At 39.8% G+C, this 23,805-nt stretch overlaps 1 protein-coding gene across 1 annotated transcript in view; it reads right to left on the reverse strand.

Moving 5' to 3' along the window:
• The window catches only part of LOC110988744 (SCO-spondin-like), a 43,777-nt gene extending 31,513 nt beyond the window's left edge, over positions 1–12,264 (reverse strand). Inside the window, 12 exon segments of the mRNA XM_087148208.1 lie at positions 83–191; positions 609–734; positions 1,180–1,653; positions 2,220–2,371; positions 5,307–5,523; positions 5,801–5,893; positions 6,332–6,424; positions 7,022–7,114; positions 9,254–9,349; positions 10,455–10,552; positions 11,477–11,668; positions 12,059–12,264. Of these exon segments, the coding sequence (XP_087004334.1) occupies positions 83–191; positions 609–734; positions 1,180–1,653; positions 2,220–2,371; positions 5,307–5,523; positions 5,801–5,893; positions 6,332–6,424; positions 7,022–7,114; positions 9,254–9,349; positions 10,455–10,552; positions 11,477–11,668; positions 12,059–12,129 (1,814 nt within the window). The 5' untranslated portion in view covers positions 12,130–12,264.
• Positions 12,265–23,805: the final 11,541 nt, after the last annotated feature.

Consider the following 23,805-nt stretch of genomic DNA (forward strand, 5'->3'; position numbering starts at 1 on the left):
AATAAAAGCTAAGATCTGTTTTATTTAATCTCCGCCTATTTCTCTTCATTTAAACCATGGGTAATGAAAACATTTGGCTTACCATAGCTTACAGCCAGATGTTATGGCGTTACCAGCAGGGATCATATCCGATCCTCGTGGGCAGGGACATTCCTCTCTCGACACACACTTTGTTCGGTCCCAAAAGGTTCCTTAAAAACACAAACACAAATTAATTTTTTTTTACCAAACCTACGATAAGACTAAAAAGATCTTTACTCTATAGTCACTTCTATCTTGATTACAAATTATTTAAATCACCTTTGAACCTTGTGATATCAAATGCTGGAAAACGCTACTTACTCTGTTAAATTTGCTTTTTGGTGTGTGACAAATTATTTCAGAGCAGTCCCTATTATCTGTCTCGAGCCAATAATTAATGGTCTAAGAAGTTTTCGGTAACAGGACCAATATCATCTTGCAATACCTCTGTTCTTAAAACCTAAAAAGTGCAGAGTGGCACACTAAGTCTAAAGCATTACTAACAAGCTAATTTCAGCAATTTTTGGATATCTATAAATGCTTTTGTTTTTTATACAGACCGTTTGCATAGAAATGCCAAATCTTACCAGCCGGGCAGTGGCAGCCGTCTACGCAGTATTGTTCACACTCTTCCTGGAAATCCAAATTTTCGCAGGTTCGCGGACAAGGAGATCCACACTCTGTGTACACCATCCCGTTGTCACAATGGACAGCTGTTGAAAAAAAACAAGACACGGTTGAACTTCTAAACTTCGGTTGAAAACTGAAAATTTCCTTGAAGGCCGTTCTTTAAATAAAAGAACCTACCACACCCTCTTCCTGTGCTAGTGTGTAATGATGAAAAAGTCCCAAAAATGGTATGGAAGCAAACCGCAATTGAAAAAAAGGTTCGAAAAATATTTTGGTAAATATAGGGCTGCAGTTCTGCATCGCACGACTTTTAATATGTTTTGTGGGGTTTCTCCATTTCTCTCTCATAGCAATATCATCTAGGGCTTAGTGGTGGGATTTTAAAACTTTTGCAAAAATTAGTGCACAATTTTGATAAAAAATCTAGCCATTTGTAATGCTCTAGCCCCAAAGTGTCTTGTTCAGATAATACTCCTTTTTGTATGGTAGTCTCCAGTCTAGAAATACGCTCAAATCTCCTTTACTCACGACACAGGTCTTCCCGCCGCCAGTTGGGTAAAACCCCTTCGGCCGTGCAGTCGCGTGAATACTGCGTCAGGACGTCGCATAGTATGGCTTTCCTACCCTCGGTGAAACAAGGCCCAGGCGCTGCGTCGCCAACCAGGCGAAGACACTGACACATGCTAAACAGACACATCTCATGGTACCTTGCCGGTTTGACACTTCGGAAGCAGGCCCTAAAGCCGTCTAGTACCCCAGCGAGCATCTCAGAGCAGATGATGTAAGCTGCATCTGCCAGTTGTTCGTTTTGCCCTAGATTGCAAGGATCTAAAGGATCGATGGCTTCGCTAGACATGCCGAATCCTTGGGCTACCTCCGTCGAGACATCGTCGTCGCCCGCGTCTGAGTCGAAGTTTCCACACATGCCATTCATGGAGCCCCTGAACAGGTCGGACACTCGAAGGTCAATGCTGCCGCTAGTGTCAACACGAACTATCACATCTGGTCGTAAAACGATTTCAATAAAAAAGAGAATGTCAAAAGAGTGAAAATTACATTGAAAAGTTTTCAAATTGAAACTCATTTATGTGGTGAGCTACTCAAGACAAATGGTAAGGTGCTTCAAGGCTGCTCTCGATTTCAATTCGTTTTATTCGAAAAAGAGAGTCAACAAACAGTTTTTCTTCAGAGATTCGAATTGTTAACGGAAGTGTACGATGAGATCTATCCACGTACCTCTTTTGAATTACCTTTAACCCCACTGGTACTAATTGGAAATTGCATGGTCGAGCTTGCTTTGGACATCTGGTCAACTCATGGAAATGGCTGGCAGTGCATATTACCATGCGCACCCCCTCAAAAACTATACGCTCAAGAAACCAGAAGACTTTTGTCATAATAGTCCTTCGTATATACCTTTTCAACGTTTCTCCCTGACTTGAGAAATTGCACTGAATAAGCATGATCATTTTACTTCAGTTCTATATTTAGAATCTATGTGATATGTAAAAACAAATAATAAGAGGAAAACATGGAAAAATCTTCTGCACACTTGTGCTGAGTTTTACCGTTTCCTTGGAACCCTTTGAAGACTGTGTGCACTCCAATTTTAGAGACGGTTCCGAAGTCTGTAATCAGCGGAAGGTCTGTAACATCTTGATTCTCATAGCGAACTCCGTGCTGGGGAAGGAGCTCAACGGTGAAGTCACGGCTACCGACTCTGAAATTCCAAAAGCAAATAAAACAGCTGAGGGGCTAAACAGCTGAAATCGAAACTCAGTTCTTCTAGAAAAGTAAGTAGCCAAAAGGACCATTCACTAATCCTTTTAATAGCCAGTAAAAGGCGAACGAACAATAAGAGCTGCATGCAGACTCTCTACATCCAATGTGTTTTATAACATGTCACAGCAGAATATATACGTGTTCTGTACTCACAGAAAGACTTAAAAAGATTTTGTTCTTGAAACAAGTCATAGTGTATTCTCGTATAAAACTTCTTTCAAAAATCTGGTGTAGGCCCCTACTAGTGATACAATGATGCTCTGAAGAAAATCTGCATTTTAAGAAAAAAAGAAGTAAAATGCGGCCATGGCTTTGCGTTTGCCCTTTGTCTTCTTTTCCAGGCAAAAGTTGTTCGTTTCTTACGAAAAATTGCCCCGCTCATACGAAACTGGACCTATCTGTCTGATTTGTACAAAATATTGTTCTGTTGTACACCTTTTCGCCCGTCTTAAATTCAATTCAGCTTCAGGCACCGCTCAAATAGAGACAGGATGCGCGTATAGAATTCCATATCTGCCGTCGTGCTTCGCCCGCCGTGCGTTGCCCGTCGTGTGTCGTCCGTCACCCGTCGTGCGTTGCCGTCGTGCGTCGTCTGTCGCGCGTCGCCCGTCGTGCGTCGCCCGTGGTTTTTTTGTCACGATTGCGCAGTGGTATTTTTAACTTTGACCCTTGATCGTTTCACATGTACATGTCCTTGTTCAATCGATCCACCATGCCTGACTCTCATTTTAGCAATAGAACTAGAAGATGTACATGTATTCGATTTTGCAGTTGCGCCAAACTCCAATTGAAAGAAGAAATAATATCCTGACATCGGTTAAGTAACGTGTATATGAAATAATACCATTTTGGTAACATAAATAAATTAACAAAATAGACTTTTGTTAAGGTAGATTGTTTTTCTCGATAACTTAGTTACTCTAGACGTAACGTTACTCGTTAACAGCCTGACTTTAGGTCTATAGCCTATGTAATATTTCTGTCTGTCCTTGCACGATATCCCACAAAATGGAATGTAAATAATATATTATTTACAATGTTTGATTCCTTAATAGTTTTCATAAGAGACGAACTGATTCAACATTATTTTGAGGGCGGGTATACCTATGATGAAATCTGCTGTATACTCCAAATTAGACATGACCTTAGTTGCAGGTTGGCTCACAGAAGTCTTTTAAACAGTAACGTTACTTGTTAGCCTCATAAATAATGCTGATATGCTGGACAACCTGTTCTCATTGGTCTATCCACCATGGCATACACACCCACAAAAACCAATACGTCATATTTTCTGAAACTTAAACCAAGTGGTAATTGCCCCCTAACAATACATTTAATAAACAGTTTGTTATCCACAGCACGTCTAGTATTTCTGGATTTCAAGGTGAAATTGAGAGGACAAAATGGAATATCTGTATCGGTTGGCAGATTTCTTCCTGGAATTTGATGAAAACAAGTCGGCACATTTTTACAGTATGCAAATCAGAATAACACTGTGGATAAGTTGGCCGGAACATTTTTGCTGAAAATGTTTTTCCCCAAAAAACACTTGGTTGAATTCTCAGAGAGGCGCTATTTTCTTGTCAAGGGGCAGGGGTAGTCTAGCATTATTGGCATTAATTATGTGACTAGTATATGCTTTGCAGGTGGGATTTGTACTTGCCTTATTCGGAAAAGATCTTTAGAAGTGAATGGAATCATCACATTGTCATTTGTTAAACCCCGGCTTTTGCAGGTCCTACGCAACCCATTTGATGGGCGACGGACGACGCACGACGGGCGACGCACGACGGAAATGGCATGTTTGGAACTGGTAAATGGCAGAATTGGGACACAACAAAAAGCAAAATGCGACGGACGACGGCAGATACGGAATTCCATATGCGCGTACAGAAAGAAAATACATATACATGCGTGTCATTTTACTGATTGCGGGCAGTGCTACGTACGGCTACCTTGGCCATGAGACTAAGGAAATCCACAGACGAATAACAATAGTACTAGATAATTTGGAATTCACGGGAGGTGTTGGGACCATTTTCTTTTCCATGCAAAAGAAATATCATGTGTCATAACCTTAGGCCAGACACTAGCCTGGCAGGTAGCTCGCATCATAGGCTACGCGCATACAGAAGCAACACATAGGATGATCACAACTACAGTGGGCGACAGCGCGGGAGCTGGATCGGCAATTTAGCACAATGTTGTTGGTATTATCATGGAGGAATAAAATGGTATTATCAAGGAACGAGGAACACGACAGCGATGATGTACATGTAGGCAGGCGGTGCATTACCACTGAACCACGATAAACACACTCCCGAGTCCACCCTCTCGCATTCAACTAGGGCTTTAGCGTTGAAATACACGTATACCACACTTATTGCCCAAAACAAGGAGCGACCCAAGATAAGAGTAGGCCTACAATGGTAAGCAACGCACAACGCCGGTCCCACACGTGCCGTGCATAGTTTGCTTTTGCCCAGGAAGCATTTGCTCCCAGTTCAATGAACCATTTCATTGCTCTATGAATGAACTCTTAAGCAACCGCACGTGTGGCGCTCGATTTTGACCATGAATCTTTCACACGGTCTACATACGTATGTACATGTACATGCACAGGACCCACGGAACGTATGAGTAAGGTTTCGCATTATGATAATGCAGAGCAATTTCATGCACATCAGCATTTACAGATTCCGTTACATGAGTTGAGCAGAATAAAATGAGACTCGAACTACCACCAAAAAGGCTGCAGCAGTCATAGCAATAGAGGAACAATAAGTGAAACCATATGTCTCGTTGTGCTTATGGTAGGCCTACAGCCAAACAAGGGCGACTTTCTACGTTCTGCCTGCACTTTGATTACTCACCTGTAAGAGATGATTACTTTGTTGTAAATGTGACACGTCTCTTCGTTGCATGGGTAACTTGCATCTACTCGTACGCTGAAGGCTCCGATGCCGCAGTCGTCACAGGAGGCAAGATTGAACAAACCAGCGGTGGGGAAGGTGTAGTAATAGCCGTCAAATGACACGAATGCGCCCCCACAACACAGCTTGCACTTGTGCTCCTTGTTGGCAACAGGTCCTAGAGGAAGAACACCGTGTCGAACGAAATAAAACAGTAATATGGACAAGTATTATAAGTGTGCTTTGTTTCAAATTAGAAGCCACCCTTAGACCTTTGGATACAAGTCGGCGAAACATTAGAATTTCAGACGTTTAATTAATTTTTGTCATCAGTTAGTACTACGTGTCCTTCCACAACACCTGGTGAAAAATTGCAGTACACAAAATAAGGAATAATGTTGCCAGTGTATTTGATTTGATTATCATGAGATCTGACAATCTGCCGCAGTCTCTACCTTTCTCGCACAATTTTCCGCTGAAGCCTGGGTGACAATGGCATTCATCTGGAGCAACGCAGACACCGCTGACACATTCCGGGTTGCAGATAGCTGGACAAGAAAGTATCCAAGTTGTTTTAACAGTACAATATTTTATCGCTAAAATCTACAATACGTTTCTTCGGTGGTTTTAAAGATAATGAAAAAAAAAAGCCTTGAACTCGCTGAATAAACTAAAAGTCGTGGACAAGCCGGCAATCCTATTCCAATGCAACGCTACGGGGCCGGGACTCGAGCCTTGACCTTCATGAGCTGTTAAATTCTGTACGGTTCCCCTCCATACACTCACCTAAGTAGGTGTGCATAGGTAAAGAAAAGCTCGTCTTTAATGTAACATTTAGTACTTCTAGGTTTCAATAAGTGATCTTAATATAGCTTTTCGTTACTTTCGTTGAAACATTTCAAACATTTACAACATGTAAGTCCCATTTCAGTTACGGGCTTGCTTGCAGAAGAAGTTGCGTCAAAATGATCTTGATCATTAATTACCATTTTCACATGACAGACCCTCGTATCCGTCGTCGCATTTGCAGAGGTTTGGAGATATGCAGTCCCCGTACAAGCACCCATGTTCACAAACGGCTAAACAAAAGGCAAAAAAAAGTCATCGAACAAGATCGCATTTAAAATGGGGTAACTACTGTAATCAACATTTTATATAACAGCCTTGTTTTGCTGGTACGCGTCAGGTTAACCGCCCGCAGAGGGCCCTGACCTGTTTCTATTGTGTTTTGAGTGCGTACCGGAATATCGGCATTTATAGGGCCCTTTTGTCAGGCCGCTCGCGGGACGGGTTGGGCTTTAGTTCGAAGGTGGGCAAAAGAATAATGCCGCTGGCTCTGCGCAGTAATAATTGTCAGCTGTTTAGCTACGTTAGCAGTGCAGGAAGGTGACTAGGGTTGTAGCGGAAATTAACAAGATGTAGTTGGAAATCCTGTGCCTGTTCCCATCTTATTGTTTTGCGGGAACTGGAAAACAAGAACCCCAGTAGGCTCACGCTACACTTCTTTAAAATAAAATCCTTTATCTGTTGAATTAAATACTTTTCAATGTGCCCTCATTGCTAGAAACATTTTGCATATTTCTAAAAATAAGAATAGAGCTGTTCCAGGCTTGATTACTTCGTATTTTCATATTTGTTAAGTCAATAAAAAAATCAGAATTTAAACCAACTGTTACCTTTGTCGCAAGTTGGTCCAGAAAACCCAGTAGAGCATTCACAATGGTCAGGAGAAGTACATTCTCCAAACATACAAGATGGATCACACACAGCTGATGAATTTTGAAGGAGACAAGAGGATATAAAAATTCTGAAGTAAACTGGCTGGATACAAAAATGACTATTGGTTTTGCCTTCAGTGTTGTTAACGAATGTAAAGAACCATACTCTCTCCTCATTGGTTTATTCCTTAATGAGAAGTATCAAAGACAGGCTTTTTCTCCCCTCAGTGTCTTGCTCCTATACCCACCAATATTGCTGTCTACCAAATAATTGCTCCAAATTGTCTAAATCTTCTTTGGTACTGTTCTGCGATTTGAATAACAATTTTTAAATATAACCCATTCATTCACTTTCATTGTTACAGTAACGAACGATTGTACCTCCCTACATCGTATCCCCCTCAAAATGGAGTTCATGTAGGACAAAAACAAAGCACCACTGAATTGAATTTTGAATGGTATCGATCTCAAGCTCAATATCCTTGGAAATTGATCAAGAGAAAACGAACCTGTTCTTACTGTCTTCGACAAATTTCAATCTAAATGCATGAATTACGTGCTTCAACCGGTAATAACCCCGTAATGCACCGACAATGCGTCTCTCCGGCTGATGAAGAGGACAGGATGCATCAGCTAGGACGTGCATATACCCCGGTGCCCGGCTTTTTGTTATAAAACCAATCATACAGTCCTCATGTAAGCCTAGATGACATCTACACGCAAAGACCTCGAATTAAATAAAAAGAGGAAAGCACAAAATGGGTCCACATTTTTCAATTTCGTTTCCATTTAAGATAGGTAGAGTGCACAACCAGAAACGAATGTGATCCGCCGCTCCACAGACATTTCAGATGCCCCCTCCCTACATACAGGAAATATCTGGATTCTGTCCGTCACCTGCACAAATTGGCATACATATTTTCGCCCTTACGCCTATGGGCGGTAGGCAAGGGCAGATCCGGGTTTTTTGCTGGGTGGTCGGAAAATTTTTGTCTGTACAAGGCAGGAGGTTACTACATGTAGTTGCCGCCATTGGAGAAGCAATTTAAACTTTTTGTTTCGTCCTTAACCGTAAACGAAATATAAGACCCATTCATGGTTTAAGCTTTTCAAGGGGGTCTTCAAACCTTTTAGCCGTGGCTCACCCCCACCCCACAATGGCAACAAGCGGGGGTGGGGGTGACCCCCAAAACCTGATCTGCACCTGTGTAGGATTTTATATCTTTCTCCGACCGATTTTGGAGTCGACAACAATCAATGGCCCTACAAATGCCCAGGTATGATTTCAATGCAATTCGTTTGGCGAAACCATCCCCAGGACGAAGCTCATAGGCAAGTACAGGGGCTGACGTATTAGGTCGAGCGTGAAATTCGGACGCTACATTCTATATGGCGCCTCGATATAATATAGCGCGTCCGCGAACATAAGAAGAAGTTTCAGGAGTTTGTTACCCCCGTTTCAGACAGGCGTTCTAGAGTCGGACGACCCAAATTAAAAGCAAATTTTGAATTAAGTGTGGCAAACGTTCGACGTCTGAAACAGTTTGGAGATACCATGCCTGCTAGCAGGCAAAAGGTCGACACTTAAAGGCGCTCGGAACGACACCAGAACCACTTGGTTTCAGATGTTGCTCTTTTCATGAGCCAAACCTAATCAGCCTTTTAGACGGATGGCGGACACAATAGGGGCGCTACTTGGTTTGGGAAAAATCTTTTGTGTTTGCTCCTAATTCGCCCACTTCAAATAACGCCTCCTATTGTGTCCGCCATGCTTCTAAAAGGCTAATGCAAATTTATGTACATGTTTTAAGTTTGTCTGTCTGAAACCTAAATTGAAGTGGGTCGACCCTAGTCGCTCTATAATCCTATTTGGTTTGAGGCGACCCAAGAACGCCTTTCTGAAAAGGGTGTTTCAGGAGATTTTGTTTCAAATATAGGCAAAGGTTTTTTTTTATTTCAAATGTAGTCTAGCTTATAAAGCTAGCCTGAATCTCACACATATACCATGCCATTTGGCGGTGCATGTTTCATTCACTTGTTTGACATTCCTGTTGGATAATTTGTAACCATTCAGTTTGTTTTATGAAATCAGAAAACTGGGGAATTCTATTTCGCAAGGAAATAAGTAAGTGAATTCATCGGCCTATTTGTTTCAGACAAATTTTGTATTTTCTAATTACATGTACTTACGTGTTTCACACGTGGGTCCTGTGTACCCGGGAGAGCAGTGACAAATATCAGGTGGGAAGATACACTGTCCATTCACACACTCCGGCTCACATATTGCTATCAGTTAGAACATAAATTACGTTTTAGGATTTCTGCTCAAGCGTTTGCTGCGGGTCGGGATGATATCCCCAAAGTAACATTGTTTAAATTTGTACAACCAAAATCTATGAGAATTGGCATTGTTGGCATAGTTGTCTGTCCTGTTGTACCACCAAAACATATGAGAATTTACTTGTATTTCTTCAGTTTGATAAGCTTGTAATAAGTGGAGTATAATAAAGTGTTGTAGTCGAGTACTTTCCGAGTACCAATGTTCTCCGCAAAATACTGAACTGGGTAAGAGGGAATAAAACCAGAGTGCACAGGCATTTGATGGTAAATGTGCAAAGGTAAGATTACAAAATAAATGTTAGACTTCAGACACTCCCAGTTGTGTAAAATTTAAGTTTTAAGGAGAAAAGTACTCGGAAAGTACTCGGCCGAGTACTTTCTGAGTACTTTTGTCCTAAAAAGTTAATTTTAATTAAACAGTGATGGTCTGAAGTCATTATGTTGCTTTGTAATCTTACCTTTATGCATGTACCATCAAATGCCAATGTACTTCAGCTTTGTTCCCTCCTAACTAGCTAAATATTTGGTGGAGAACTTGGTTCTCAAAAAGTACTCGACTACATCACTGGTATAATATGCAGTTTAAGTCCTTTTAATGTCCATTTCAAATGAAAGGTTTCATGTTTCAAACCACGTAATCAGTGGCCGTCTACATTACATAAACTATAAATTTACATGTACTACAGTTATTCCAAAGCTGTAGTTCCAGGTTAATCTGATTCTAATAAGAAACACAGCATAAAATTCCCCACGAAGGCTGGCTATCAGCATCAGCCTCCACCCCCGTATAAACGGGGGTGGATATATAAACGTATTAAGTGGTAAGTCCCCCCCTTGTAAGTGACAGCATTTTTGCGAAACGTATTACTTCCTTTCATTTTCTGGGGGAATGAAGATTCTTTCTCTGTTGAAAAATGCACAGTTGGTTTGGGAAAAACACCAATTTGGCCTGGACTCGCAGGTGAGCTTTAAAAGACCCGTGTTTTGTAAGATTGTGCAAATCACTTAATACTTTATCTCAACTCTATTAATCACTCCGATATAAACTTACGAATGTTGCAGTTGTCCCCCAACCAGCCTTGGCAGCAGTCCCGGACCACTCGAAGCCGGGTCTGGTGTCTAGGTCGTGTACGTTCCACCGTCTGGAGTCTACAGAAGCAACCAGAAGCAAAGAGATACCGGATCATGTTAGAGATGCACTATCCCAAATTTTAAATGGGACATACGAACGTACGAAACTGAGCCCAAATTACTGGACGTTGATGAAAATAAGCTGAAGTCTCATTTGACAATGAAAAATTACATTTTTCAACGCAAAGCGTACATCTCCCTAGACATTATCGAAAAGCCAACAGTGAATCATTTTTGACATCATATGTTTTTTATTACGTCAGATTACGTTGGTATACGTTACAGGTTCAGAGCTCGATTGGCGCTTCGATTTCTCCCAGCTTGACATTTCTGATAGTATTTCATTTTTAGGCACGGTGGTCGTCTCCGTGCACCTCATCTTTAAGGTGTTTGCTGAGATGACATTTTTGATAGAATTTTCTGCAATCTTGTACTCTTGTTCAATGTGAAAATTGTTTGCATATTTAGGTCTATTACGTTGAAGTGTATATTTTCAAATTTAAAATCAATGCTCTCCTGCACAACTAAAGGCTCTGTTTCCTTAATGTCCTCCACGGAGGACATAGTTCATAGTACTGATTTTTCAATTTGAGCCGTGCACCCAGAATTTGCTGTGAAATTAAGTGTAAATTGGTGTACACTTAATAAACGAAACACTGAAGAGGAGAAAATTTATGTCAGAAAAATCTGTTTAACAAGCAGAAAATGTTCATACGCACAAATCATTTTAACACTGAGGTTTTCTTCCCGGGACAAAATCACAGTCTTGGTTATAAATATTGAAATACCATTAGCAAAAAGCCCCCAAAGACTGCGTAATACCCTTTGAGTGGTGAAATAATAATTGAAAATGAGGTTAGCTGAGACACAAAGAAGCATATTCTGATTTACATTTTAAAAAGGACCGTTGGGGCTACTTTCAAAAGGAAGGCCTGTACTTACACCTGGACTTGGCACATGCCAGAGGCATCGTCTCGTCTGAGCAGTCGGACGTTATCACCGCGGCTCAGACGGTCTTTATAGCCTTGCAGTGGTATTTCTAGGGTTTGCCATTCCTCAGCGAGGTACTTTTCCTCTACGATGACGTCAATGGCTTTCTCCCGGTTGCAAAAGTGACTTTCGGCAACCTGGCATCTTGGGATCGAGGGGGACAGGGCGGAGTCAAATTACTTTTATTGTGACAGAATAACAAATCCAGAATATTTATATTCTTGAATTGGTCTTTCAGGATTTTTTGGAATGGCTGAACCTGTGCTGGATTAGCATTTAAAGTACTTTTCATGAACCGATTTCCTCGAAATACGTTAAAGTAAACTAACATGTTTCTAATCTTCCCTGATACAATTATTGTCAAAATGAGGTACCCAAATTGCAGTGATTTCCGATTTTATTTTTAGACCCACGAAATTGTGACCGGTCAAAAAGTGCATCATACCGCCCTTATTCGGTCACAAGTTTCGGAAAAATATCAGAAATACGTCACTGAAATTTCCTCCACGTTAGTTATATTTTCTTCAAACGTACCTCGTGGTCCTTGGGCAAAAATGGGTCAAAAGGAGTAGTACCAGGAAATATTGCGGTGGCAAAATAGCCATCACAACGGGTCCTGACTTGTTTCTTGAAGTAATCCTCAGTTTCCTGTGTGGTGTCTTCCAGTATTTCCACAAGTGACAAACAGCGATTTAGACGCTACGCCAACGTACCGTGCAATGGGACACCAACCAGCTCTAATAAACTAGCCGGCTAATGAGCGTCTTGTCGAAAAACTGATGGCTATGTACATTCGGCCTACATGCTGCTCTTTAACTGTGATTGGATGTTAATTGGCCCTGTACAGGAATACCTTTCCGTCATTGGCTGTCCAAACTGCTGACAAAGCATGAAATTGTTTGTTGCAGCTCGCGTGCCCACAAAGGATTATTTCTTTCCCAGATGTTCGCCTTGGCCGTGAATTGAAAAGAATTCTTTCGAAAAATCGATAAGATGAACGCCCCTTTTTATATAACAAAGCATTTGAGAGCAAACTCCCTTGTTATCCGCAAAATACCCCGGTCTCACCGGCACTGCACGGTTTGACGTTCACGTCCGTCACTTTCTACACGAAAAACTATAGCGAGGTCCAGTGGCGTATATAGCGGGGGAGTGGTAGTGTTGCCGAATTTATATTTTTGTTCCTGGGACATGCTGTTGTTTTTTTTTTTTTGTACAAATCATTCCTTCCATTCTTTCAAAAACTGAAAGTGTCAACAATTTGGAAACAGTACTGAAATCATCGTTTGGTCAAATAGGGATAGTTTTCAGAAAAGAAAAAACCGTTAACCTCCCACACTATCCCACTGGATTCAAAGCCTTCGTACGCCAGTAGTTAGGTACTGGTTTAGGTCCTCAGTACAACATTATCTTTCTAGAGACAATGCTGGCATTTACAGATCTTCTTTTACTGTCTAAAACTATATACTGGAACAGATTACACAAAGTCATTTGATTTAAATGTTTGGCTCCAACAAAATCGGTGAAGCCAGTTATTACATCTTGAACAAAATACTTTCGTTCTCATGAGAAACAGACACCTGCTGACATTATGCAAGCATCTTTACGTAAATCTGAAGGCCATGTATGATATTGTTTGATTCAGTTAATTCTGGAAAACAAAAACACAATTATCGATCCAGTGTCGTATACAAGGGGTCCCTCTTTTTTCATATGCATCCGGTTTATTCCTCGTCGATTGTGTGGCAACAGAACTAGTGGTTTTATGAAATTCAGTTACTCGTACAGCAGCTCAATTATACCTGTACCTACTTTTTGAGGCAACCAAACATTCAAGATGCCCCCTGAAAGTAAACACCTGTTTGTTATGTCTGTTTTCGTTGAATGTTCCTTCAAATTAGAATTGTGAAAATAAACAATTCCTGAAAATGTACCAAATGATTAATTCACTCACTCGTTTTATTTATTAATGGTTCATCTCACTACCACTTACATTTTGGAAAAAAATCCTGATATCGGACAATTATACTGTTTATTAATAGAGTCACTGACGTCAGTAGTATAGGCCGATTTTTGTTAATTGATTAATAAAAGTAGAAATTAACCGCCAACTGTAGGCACCTCCCGTCTAATCCTACCTCTCGTCATGCCAAACAACGTGGTTTAGTCACTGTAAACGTGGGGGCTTCCCCCCCCCCCCCCCCGCCGGGAAAAAATATTCTGGTCGGAGTATATTATATAATACATAACTCCGAGTAGCAAGGTGGATGTTTTTACTCCCAGGTTATTTTCCGGTCATGGTTACTGAAAGATACAACTGCAGTAGGGCCAAAGCTCACTATATTTTCCTTTTTTTCGGATTTAATGGTTTGAGGGTGCAGAGGACATCCATGTAGGAACTTAAAATCATTTAGAACAAAATCTTTGTTCAAAAATTAATAATAACGGGATTATAAGATCGGCGGCCACAAAATCCCCTCATAAAGACTTGATAGGAAAAAACACAGATGAACTGCAGAGTTAAAACATGTTTATAGCAATTCTAATCCCGATTCGTCTGGCCGTTACGATGTTGAGTGCACGATGTGGAATACCGATTTACATATCGATTGATAATTTGAAATTGCTGACATAAGCGGAACTTTCAAGTACATCACTATGAACCTCTCTGGACATAATTCTCACAAAAACGATTTATAATCTTTATAGCAAATTTGATGCAACAGTTACAGTTTTCTTAAATTTTTCTATTTTTCCAGAATCCTTTTTTGTTTTACAACATTCGTTGTGCATTATGCATCGTTGCACTGAAAGTCCAAAATACAGATGTTGAGCTAAATACACCAGAGTGATTTCTAGCGAGTTATTTGTTCCCACCCTTAAACTGATATCCGCTCCTCCTTCTCTTGCTGTAAAGAAGAAAGTTGTTATAAATCTAATATTGCGGAAGGTGTATTTCATTCCACGTACGCTACACTGGGCACAAAGCCTATTTGATACGTACTAAAAAACTGCGTCATAATTCTTCGTCAGGACAATCAATACATCTGAAAATGACTTCGATAAGCTCAGTGCGGGGAAAGCGCTGAACATAATATTGTTAAAGAAATCTACGTCGCGACGCGAAGATACAAGATGGAAGGTGCAAAATTTAATTACCCTTAAGATGTTTATTGCCGACGCTGATGCCTTTGATATTAAAGTGTAGCATTTTTGCAGGCACTTATAGTTTGAAACCAATTAAATACACGCTTATCGGTAGACGATTAGTTGGAAATCAACGTTACTGTTCGGGGGAAGCTGTTTTACAATAATTCTTGAAATTTGGCCGAAACGTGACTGAACCCAGGATCTTGCTTTAATGCAATGGCCGAGGGCGCGTCCTATTCATACAGTTTATTCAACAATCAGTGTGCAAACGCCACAAGCTTTTCTGCCATCTTTTTTTAAATTTATTTATTTGCAGTACATACATGCAGATATAAGTCTACGAGCGGGAACTAACGACCAGCGTTCATAATTTTTTGTATTCAGGTAGGACGAAGTCTGAAGCGCTCAGTCGTTGCCTATGAACGATTAACACATTGTGAACAAGCTGTTGACTGGGTCATTAGTTATGTTCTTGGAACTGGAATGATCATAAAACATTCAGGGATGAATTGAAAATGCTGAGACTGTTCGCTTTAATGATCAGTTTCGTGAGTACCTGATCGGATAGCTTTGAGGAGATCAACATTGCAATTTCCTTGATACCCTCCCAATTAACAGAGAAGCTCCACCCAGAACACATTATGAAATATTCATTCCACAGATCTATCTACTCACAGTTTAAAATAGAACAAATATAAAACCATTTGATATGTTTAAGGGCAAAAGGGGTCACAAATCAGCCAAAAATGTGCTGTTATAAGGCAAAGAGGGAGGAAAATGATTATCGGTTGTCACTTGATGGTTCGATCTGTTCGACTGGTTACAGATTTAAAAAAACAATCTTAAAAAGAACAATTGAAAAAGACACACTTGCAAGAAAATACGAAGTAGAGAGTATTGTAATGAACCAAATTTTCCATAAATCCTGAACTGTGTGGCTTTCAACTCTCAATTTTAATTGTGTGCGAGGTAGCATGGGCAATTTCAAATAAATTAGCATAAATGCAACCTTCATTTTTGGGCTGTCTCGTGAATTTCATCAAGCAGTTTAAACGTACAGTGAATGCTGTGTGGAGGTGAGGCAGTCTTTGGCTCTGCGGAAGCCAGGGCGTCATATTCGAAATATGTAAGACAAGTAATCGTTTCATTTTGACATGAAAGTGTTCCTGGATGTAAATTCCCTTACATTTGCATGATTTCCATCTATGTGCCTAATGTACCGCGTTGCCTAAGCCTGCGAGTGAGGAAGAGGCACATTCCTATCTGTTTCTTCTATACAACGTCGAGGTTTTCGTCGAGGATTTCTCGACATTGCCACTAGCGTGCCGCTACCCGTGGCGCAAGTTGCTCATGGTCTGCTGGGCACTCACGCATCTAATTTGGATATGAAGGGTCTAGGCGTATTTCTGATTGGATGCGTCCATATTGCTTACATTCTCGTCTGAACACCACATATAGAGTCACCGTCTACAAAAGGCCTAATGCACTGATATCAATCTTGAGGCTGCAAGAGGCTTATTCCAGAAACGGAAAGAGCGTAAAGGGAAACTTGGCCTCACTGAGTTTTCCGTAGTTTCAGATTGAACCAGCATTTACCGACTACCAACTCCAGTGTGAGGCAGGAAGTCCTGTCGGGCCTTTTAACACTGAGGCCGCTAACATGAAAACAGTCATGATGCCTAACAACTCAGATGTCATGGCCATAGAGTGTGAACCGCAAAAACAAATTGCCCACCGAGCTGTCCGGGCGACTTATATCGGGGCTGATTTCGTGCTTACAATGTTGGGGAATATACTGACTATCGCAGTCATTAGAAAGGTTGAGGAGTTCTCAGACGGCACGAAGATGCTCTTCACGTCTCTCGCACTGGCTGATTTGGGAGTCGCATTTGTTGCTGCCACGTCTTTGGTTGCTGAGATATCCGGGCGTTGGATTTTCCCAGCGTGGATGTGTGAGGTCTCTTTTGGAACCTTCTACATTTTCACGGCCGTTTCTGTTTGCATGCTTATCTTCCTGACATTTGACCGGCTTGTAGCTGTCCTAAGGCCGCTGCGTTATTCTCTAATTTTGACCAAAGGAAGGAGTCTTTTTGCTACTGCCTTCATCTGGTTTGCCTGTGCCGTAGGTGCAATAATCACGTTGGCTACCAACCAGATAATATACAACAAATGTTCAGCAATGTGTGTGACAAGGTTAAGGAGCATTCCTCAAAGCATTGTTGCTTTGGTAACATTCTACATTATCCCGCTAACTCTCATACTCCTGATGAATTTGAAACTTCTGTCTGTGGCGCGCCAACACGCAAGACGGTCCAGGAACCAAGTTGCACCTCCACCTCCACCATCATCCTGCGATCTCGATCAAGTATACATGCAACCCCCTCCTCGGAGCGCACTCAGGGGCAAAGCTGTCGGGGTAATCACTCTCGTCACCTTCGCCTTCATCGTTAGCTGGTCGCTTTTCTACGTGAAACTGGTACTCGGGGCAGTGTCCGATGAAGATACTACACTCCCCGAGTGGATCGAGTTTACGTCCATTTGGTTAGCCCTGACCAATAGTTGGTGGAATTTCATCATCTATTCGGTAATGAATCGAAGCTTCCGGCGGCATTTAAAGTTTGTTTTGCATCGCTTGTGTTCTTGGTTGTCCGCTCGCTTATGTAAAAAATAAAACGGAGTTACAGTGCTGCTGTAAATAAGTTTGATTCATATAAGTATAAAATTCAATATAGAATGGTTTGTCCGACTTCACACACAAAAGAAAGTGCACTCTGTCATATAAATTTGATACGACCTTTGCCGAGTACGTCGAACTGCGATTTCTCAAGGAAAATTTTCTCAGATGGATTGATTTTGCTGTCACAGACCTGCTCTAATGTGACTTCTGCTGCATCTCCTGCAAATGTTAAGTACGTTAAGGCGTTTTAAAATGTTATTTTAACCCAGAAAATTGTCACTGTTTATCCCAATAATGAGTTGGGCAAATTTAGACTCAGATCCCGCTTAATTGTTCCGAGCTGTAAGAGTGGATCGAGTGCAGTTGGACTCTTCTATCAAAGAAAAATTATATTACGTGGATATTTTAGAGATTGTGTGGTTTTAAGAGAATGGTTGTATGGCAGCAATTAAACGCAAACTTGGTAACTTTCATTTCAGAAAATGTATTCAATGGCGACATTCAAGCAGCAATTCACCCAGTGCACTGTTATTGTTGTCTCCGCTGACCGAATAATTACTTCCTGAAACAGATTAGTAGATGACGTTATGTTTATTAGCAATATGTAACATCAAATGTATGGATTCAGTCTAAATATCTTGACTTCTTCACATTTTCTTAAAATAGCAAACAAACAACAGGGGCGGATCGAGGAACTTTTGCGGGGGTCAGGCCTCTCAATTTGTTTTTAAATGTCCGATTATCCGAACAGGCAGACGCCTAAGTAATGCATAACATTTTTATTATTATTAATATTGTTATTATTTGTTCAGCCAACACATCAGAAAAGACTGGACCATGCAGTACAATTCTGTAAAATACAGAACGACACAAAACAACACAGTGCAAAAGAGATCAATATTCCCAGATGGGCCAAATTTGTGATCCGTAGACCTTCGGCCTTACATCAGGATGTAGAACATTACATGACAAACATTAAGTAACAAATTTAATATTTACAATAAAAGGTAAATATCGAAGCAAGACGTATGCATGAAAACATGATATATACATTACAAAACAGGAAATTGTTTTCAAAAATTGCAATAAAAAGTGAATATTATATGATTTACTGAGCTGGACAAAAGGAAAAATATAAAAATAATAATATTATAAAAAGTATATAGATGACTAATTGAAAACATTCATGGATAAATACTCATAAAAGCATCAGTTTGCGGATGAAACGATATGACGTAAACCCAGCAACAGTCCCCTTGGATTTCAACGATCTAAAAAACGAAGATAAACAATTGGTGGTGACTGGATTGCCGCATTTTATTGGCAATGCTGACCAGATCCTAGGAAATGTATTGATTGCATTCAGGTGTGAGGAGTGGGTTCTTGCAGGCAAGTGTTTGAACATTAAAGTGGTTGTTAAAGCGTATCTGTGGTTAACACCGATGTTCCTATTCACATTAGGTTGTATTAAACAGGTGCTTGACAACAAAAGAGATCATTAAACAATTGCGGCAACAAGGTAGTGGAGACCCTTTCCAAAGTCGCAAGTCGGTCAGAGTATGACATTTCTCCAATTCCTTGACCTAGGATAAATCAGGTCACACACCTCTGGACACGCTGAAGAACTTCCACCAGCATCATACCGATGCACTGCATTATTAATGATGTATAAATAATAACCCTTTCAGGATGATATCTTTTTTTATTACCGCTACAATTGTTATTTCATTTATTTATTCTTTGTGTATGTTATTTCATATACTTATTCTTTATTTGTCAGAGCAGGGGGTTGACTCCCTGGATCTATGCCTGAATGAAGCACCCTTATTAATCGTTCAGTGTCCGTCAAGTGATTTTCGGCGGTATGGTATATTGGTAATATTAATGTAATGGGCGTTGAGCAGTTATGAAGAAAAGTGTATTCTAGTCATCAAGAACAAAAGTGTACTTCACTGGTGTAGATAAAATAAATGTAGTAGGTTCCATGTGATGATGTTTCTCAGATTCGTATTTTGTGCAACACCCTTGTCTTAAATTTATGAAAATGTGTTCACATATCGTTTTGCTTAACCTCACTGCAAAGTGCCATTTTTAAACATGAGATCATTTTTCATATACTTTAACAAATCAGGATATTATATTGCTGTGATGTCATTTCAAAAAGACGCGGTTCGTTTGGGGAGTTTGTTCAATTTATGGAACAAAACTTTACCTGTTTAGAATATTTGTGACGAAGTTTTCATCACTGGCCACTCACCCAGTACTGAAATAGCAACAATTCAGCAACAAATCCCACAAAATAAGAAAATTCCAGACTGCAAAGAATGCACAAATCTAGCATATTTTACTTCTGAAATAGATGTAACATACAGATTTTTTCCAAGATAACATCACACTACTGACCCTTAATGTGCAATTTTGCATGGGTGATATATAATAAAATGATTAAATGGGGTTTAGTAAAAGTATATTAACGAGGAGAACATTATAAAAATCGCACTCTCTTGACCCTTGAAGTGGTTTCGTCAAAACTTAAGTTAAGATAGGATCACATCTTGTTGCCAAAAGAGGTTACTTTAAAACATCTAAGGCAAAAACATTGGTCCATTGTTTGTACCAGTATGTTTTCATAAGTGAATAGTTTGTTGTTGTTGTTGCTGATAACATGAATAGGTGATGAGACGCAATTTAGTTAGCAATGTATATCAGATATATTTGTGATACCCTTGTTTTGTGCAATTGGTCATTGTCCAATCATTTTATTGGTGATTCGAACCAGAATGATGAGTAAATTCAAAATTTCGACATTATATCGTTTCAGGTATTTTTATTAATTCAACTTAATTTTTGTCTCGTAACCAGACAGCCTTTTATGATATAATTGCAACTAGTGTGGATCTGTTTCGTAGTGACCGCTTCATGTTGGTTGTATCCAAGCATTGATTGTTGACGGATAACAATGAAGCTGCTGTATGCCATGGAAAATATTGAGGTCAGAAAGTAAACTATAAGACTTTGATTAAAGGCAGAGGTTTGTTGGACACGTAATTTTATAGAGTATATCCAGTTTACTTTGAGGATTTTTATCTTGTATGATTTTGTTCACTTTTGAATTCTTCTCTTTAATATCGCGTGTTGTTTTAAGTGGATAAATCATTCACGATCAGCCTTTAGGCTGCGATTACAGCTTAAAGAAAGATACACCATGTAAATTATTTTCTTAAGCTTTGATAATGACAAACAACTTTCAACTCCAAAGGAGAATTGAAGAATTTAACGACAAGCTCACATATGGATAAAGTTCCTGATCCAATATGAATTACGTAAATGTAAAAGTTTTTCCGGTTAATTTTGCAATTCTTTCATTTAAAAGTGCTTAAACGAAAGACTAATTTCGTCAGTGATATAGATACAAAGCGCTGGCCCTTAATCTAGAGAAAGTCAAATAACAGTGAGTCGTGTAATTTGTTATGCCTGATTTCTTCGGCCCATTCTTTCTTAGTAAATTTTGAATCACAAAAAAATGACGTCCAAATACCCGGTAATTCAAACCAGCTTAACGATACATTTTATGAAGAAATTGAATGATTAAATCGGTAAAAAGAATGACAAAAACGAATTTGCTTTTCCAATTCAACGCCATTCCAGGAGTGAGACGAAAATGACGATAAATAGGACGAATAAGAATGGTTCTTTTCGTGAATTACACTGCGCTGAAAGTAAAATCTGTTTCAAAATTGGAATCAACATTTGTGGCGAGAAACCCCTCTTTGACGAAATTTGACGAAATTTCAGCAATTTTAAACGAAAAAAGTGTTAAATTCACTGGTAAAATCTATAGTAAATCAATGAAGGAAAACTAAGAATTTTTGAATTTAATAATTTAATTCGGTAGGGCCCATTCTAATAACACTTCAAAATGCACTTAGTTTTCCACTAAAACCTCAATGGCTTATGAAAGTGTTCTTGTGTTTTCCCCTCTAATTTAATCTGTTCTCAGTTTTTGTTTTTGTTTCTTGAGGAAACTGCGCCACTATATGAAATTTTCGGTTGTGGCGTATAGCCTGTTTGACTTTGATTCACTTAACACATTTCATTGCTTTGAAAATTTATTGAGGAAATTCTTTCCGCGAGCGGCTTGCGTGCTTTTCTCACGCAGTGATTTCGCAATTTGCCTCAGAGAGATTACTGTGGAAACAGAATGACTCGGGTAATATTTTATTATCAGAATCTTGTCATAAATCTCTAGTAACATGTACATTTCATTGCAGATCCAGTACACAACATTCAAACCGCGAGCATATTTGTATAAACATGACCTAAGCCAAACACAAAAACAGAAATGTAGCCTGTGGTGTTATTTTTTCAATAATGTTTGATTTTTTTTATATTTCCCTAGATAAATCGTTTTGATTTGCAATAAATGGCTCAATCAAAGGGGTTAATGGAGAGACAACAATTGTAGTATAATTTTACGCCCATCCCCTGGTCGAAACGTTTAGGGGCAGATATATCCCAATCCCACACCAGGACGTATGCCCCGGCATGCTCAATTAGGCCTAAAATAAACGAAAATTTACCAAGATCTAGCCACTTTAAAGCATTTCTCAGAAAGTCTCAAATTTTTGTACAGACTTTTTGTATATTCACGTGAAATAATCTAATACACTTTAAGCGATGAATGTTGACGTCCGTGTGTGTTTTGATATTTTTTTATGGAGCCACGTCCGCAAGACAGACTGCAGAGCGCATTTGAAACGCACGGGTGCCCTTTTTAAAATATATGGTTCTCATTTCTGACCGACCCTATTTTTGGCTTCAGACCTCGGAAAGAAACTTGTTTTTCTTCCGATCTAATGGAGGACCTTGCATGTAAAAAAGTAGGATCTGATGACCTCCATAAAAGCAGAACTGAAATGTACATGTGCGATACGATTTGCTCAAACATCAACACAGCGACATTTGACAGTATGGCATCATTAATACCAAACCGATACCAAATGCTCTATACACAAGCACGTACAGTGCGCCATAGAAAAGACAAATCGTACAACGTACATACACACTCCACACACGAACACCGTACGGTGACTTCACACTGACTTAAACGAGGCATTGTGTTGTGTGCCAATAAAACTATTTTTCTGTATTCAGCCAGAAACAAAGACATTCATGGTATTCAATATAAAAACAAGTATACATGGTGCATTTTGCCTGGTTTATTCAGTCATCTATATGGCAAGAGCATGGAATTTTTTAAAGAAGTGTTTTGACCCTCCCTCAGTTGGAAAAAGATATGAGAACTACAGAATATAAGGAGTGCCCTAATTAAAAAAAACGCACAGAACTTGAACTGGCGCAGCTCAAAGTGAAAATCAACAAACCTATCAGTGGACTGGGATTTTAATGCACTATGTATACTTCTTTTTATAAGTGGATTGGGCTTTTTGCTTAAAATAGACCAATCAAGCCCATCCATAGCCTTTCGGCCAAACAATGGCTACAAACAATGGCTACATGCATTGTTCGGCGTCCATAAGGTTTTACCATTACGAAAGCAGGGCGAGGGTTCCTCTTGTTTTCTCTGAATGACACAATCTACATTCAAAATTCTTGGTATGAACAGAAAAAAAAGTCCCTTTAGCTTGTTATAGTTGATCTCTGAAGACAAATGAAACTGCGTTCGATTTGGATGATTCCATATTTATTTGAACAGATAAAATCAGAGAAATCATTTATTCATTTATTTAAATGCAGAAAATGAGAAAATAGGGTTGTTCACTTTTGGAGCATGACTGTAATTTTGCAAGTGGGAATTTGAAGTTTTTAGTTGTCCACTTTTGACGCGCCACGAGAGTTGTTAAAGTAAAATCCAAATTTCTGCCAGCGGAAAATTTTCGTTTTTGAAAATGCTATACGCGAGTCCAAAATCCCGAGAATCTACCAGCAGAAAATAAGAAATGGGGTTGTCCACTTTTGATGCTCCATACAATATGAACCTTTTGCCTCTTCTTCAGTGAAAATAAGCAGGGTTGTTTGAAAAGCCACACTTTATAAGCTGTATTCAAAAGACACTCTTTTTCGCGCTCTGATCCAAACCCATTGTACACATTCCTGAAGCTATTACGCACCAAGGCCTAATGGTGGGGAATTTACTATGTGCCTGCCTCCTGAACAGCTCTCAGAACAAACATGAATATTTACGATGTATAAGAAAGCGAACTGCTAAAGTTCGGCGGAGCCTATCGTGCACAGTTTCTTATTGGGCGACAGTAACGTTCTCACGTTGCTACGGTTCAAAACGAAGGAACACTACTTGCACTTCCCTGGACTATGAAATGCATACTTGCGGCGGCGTCGCTACCAACATAATGGACATTCCCCACCAACATGGCTCTTTTCAACCAATGAGAGCGTTCTTCTGCTCAAGGCAGATTATTTATGAATGGAACGA

The sequence above is a fragment of the Acanthaster planci genome, linkage group LG17 (assembly GCF_054643075.1).
Source record: "Acanthaster planci isolate LZ-2023a linkage group LG17, COTS_SCS, whole genome shotgun sequence".
In the NCBI taxonomy this organism is placed as follows: Eukaryota; Metazoa; Echinodermata; class Asteroidea; order Valvatida; family Acanthasteridae; genus Acanthaster; species Acanthaster planci.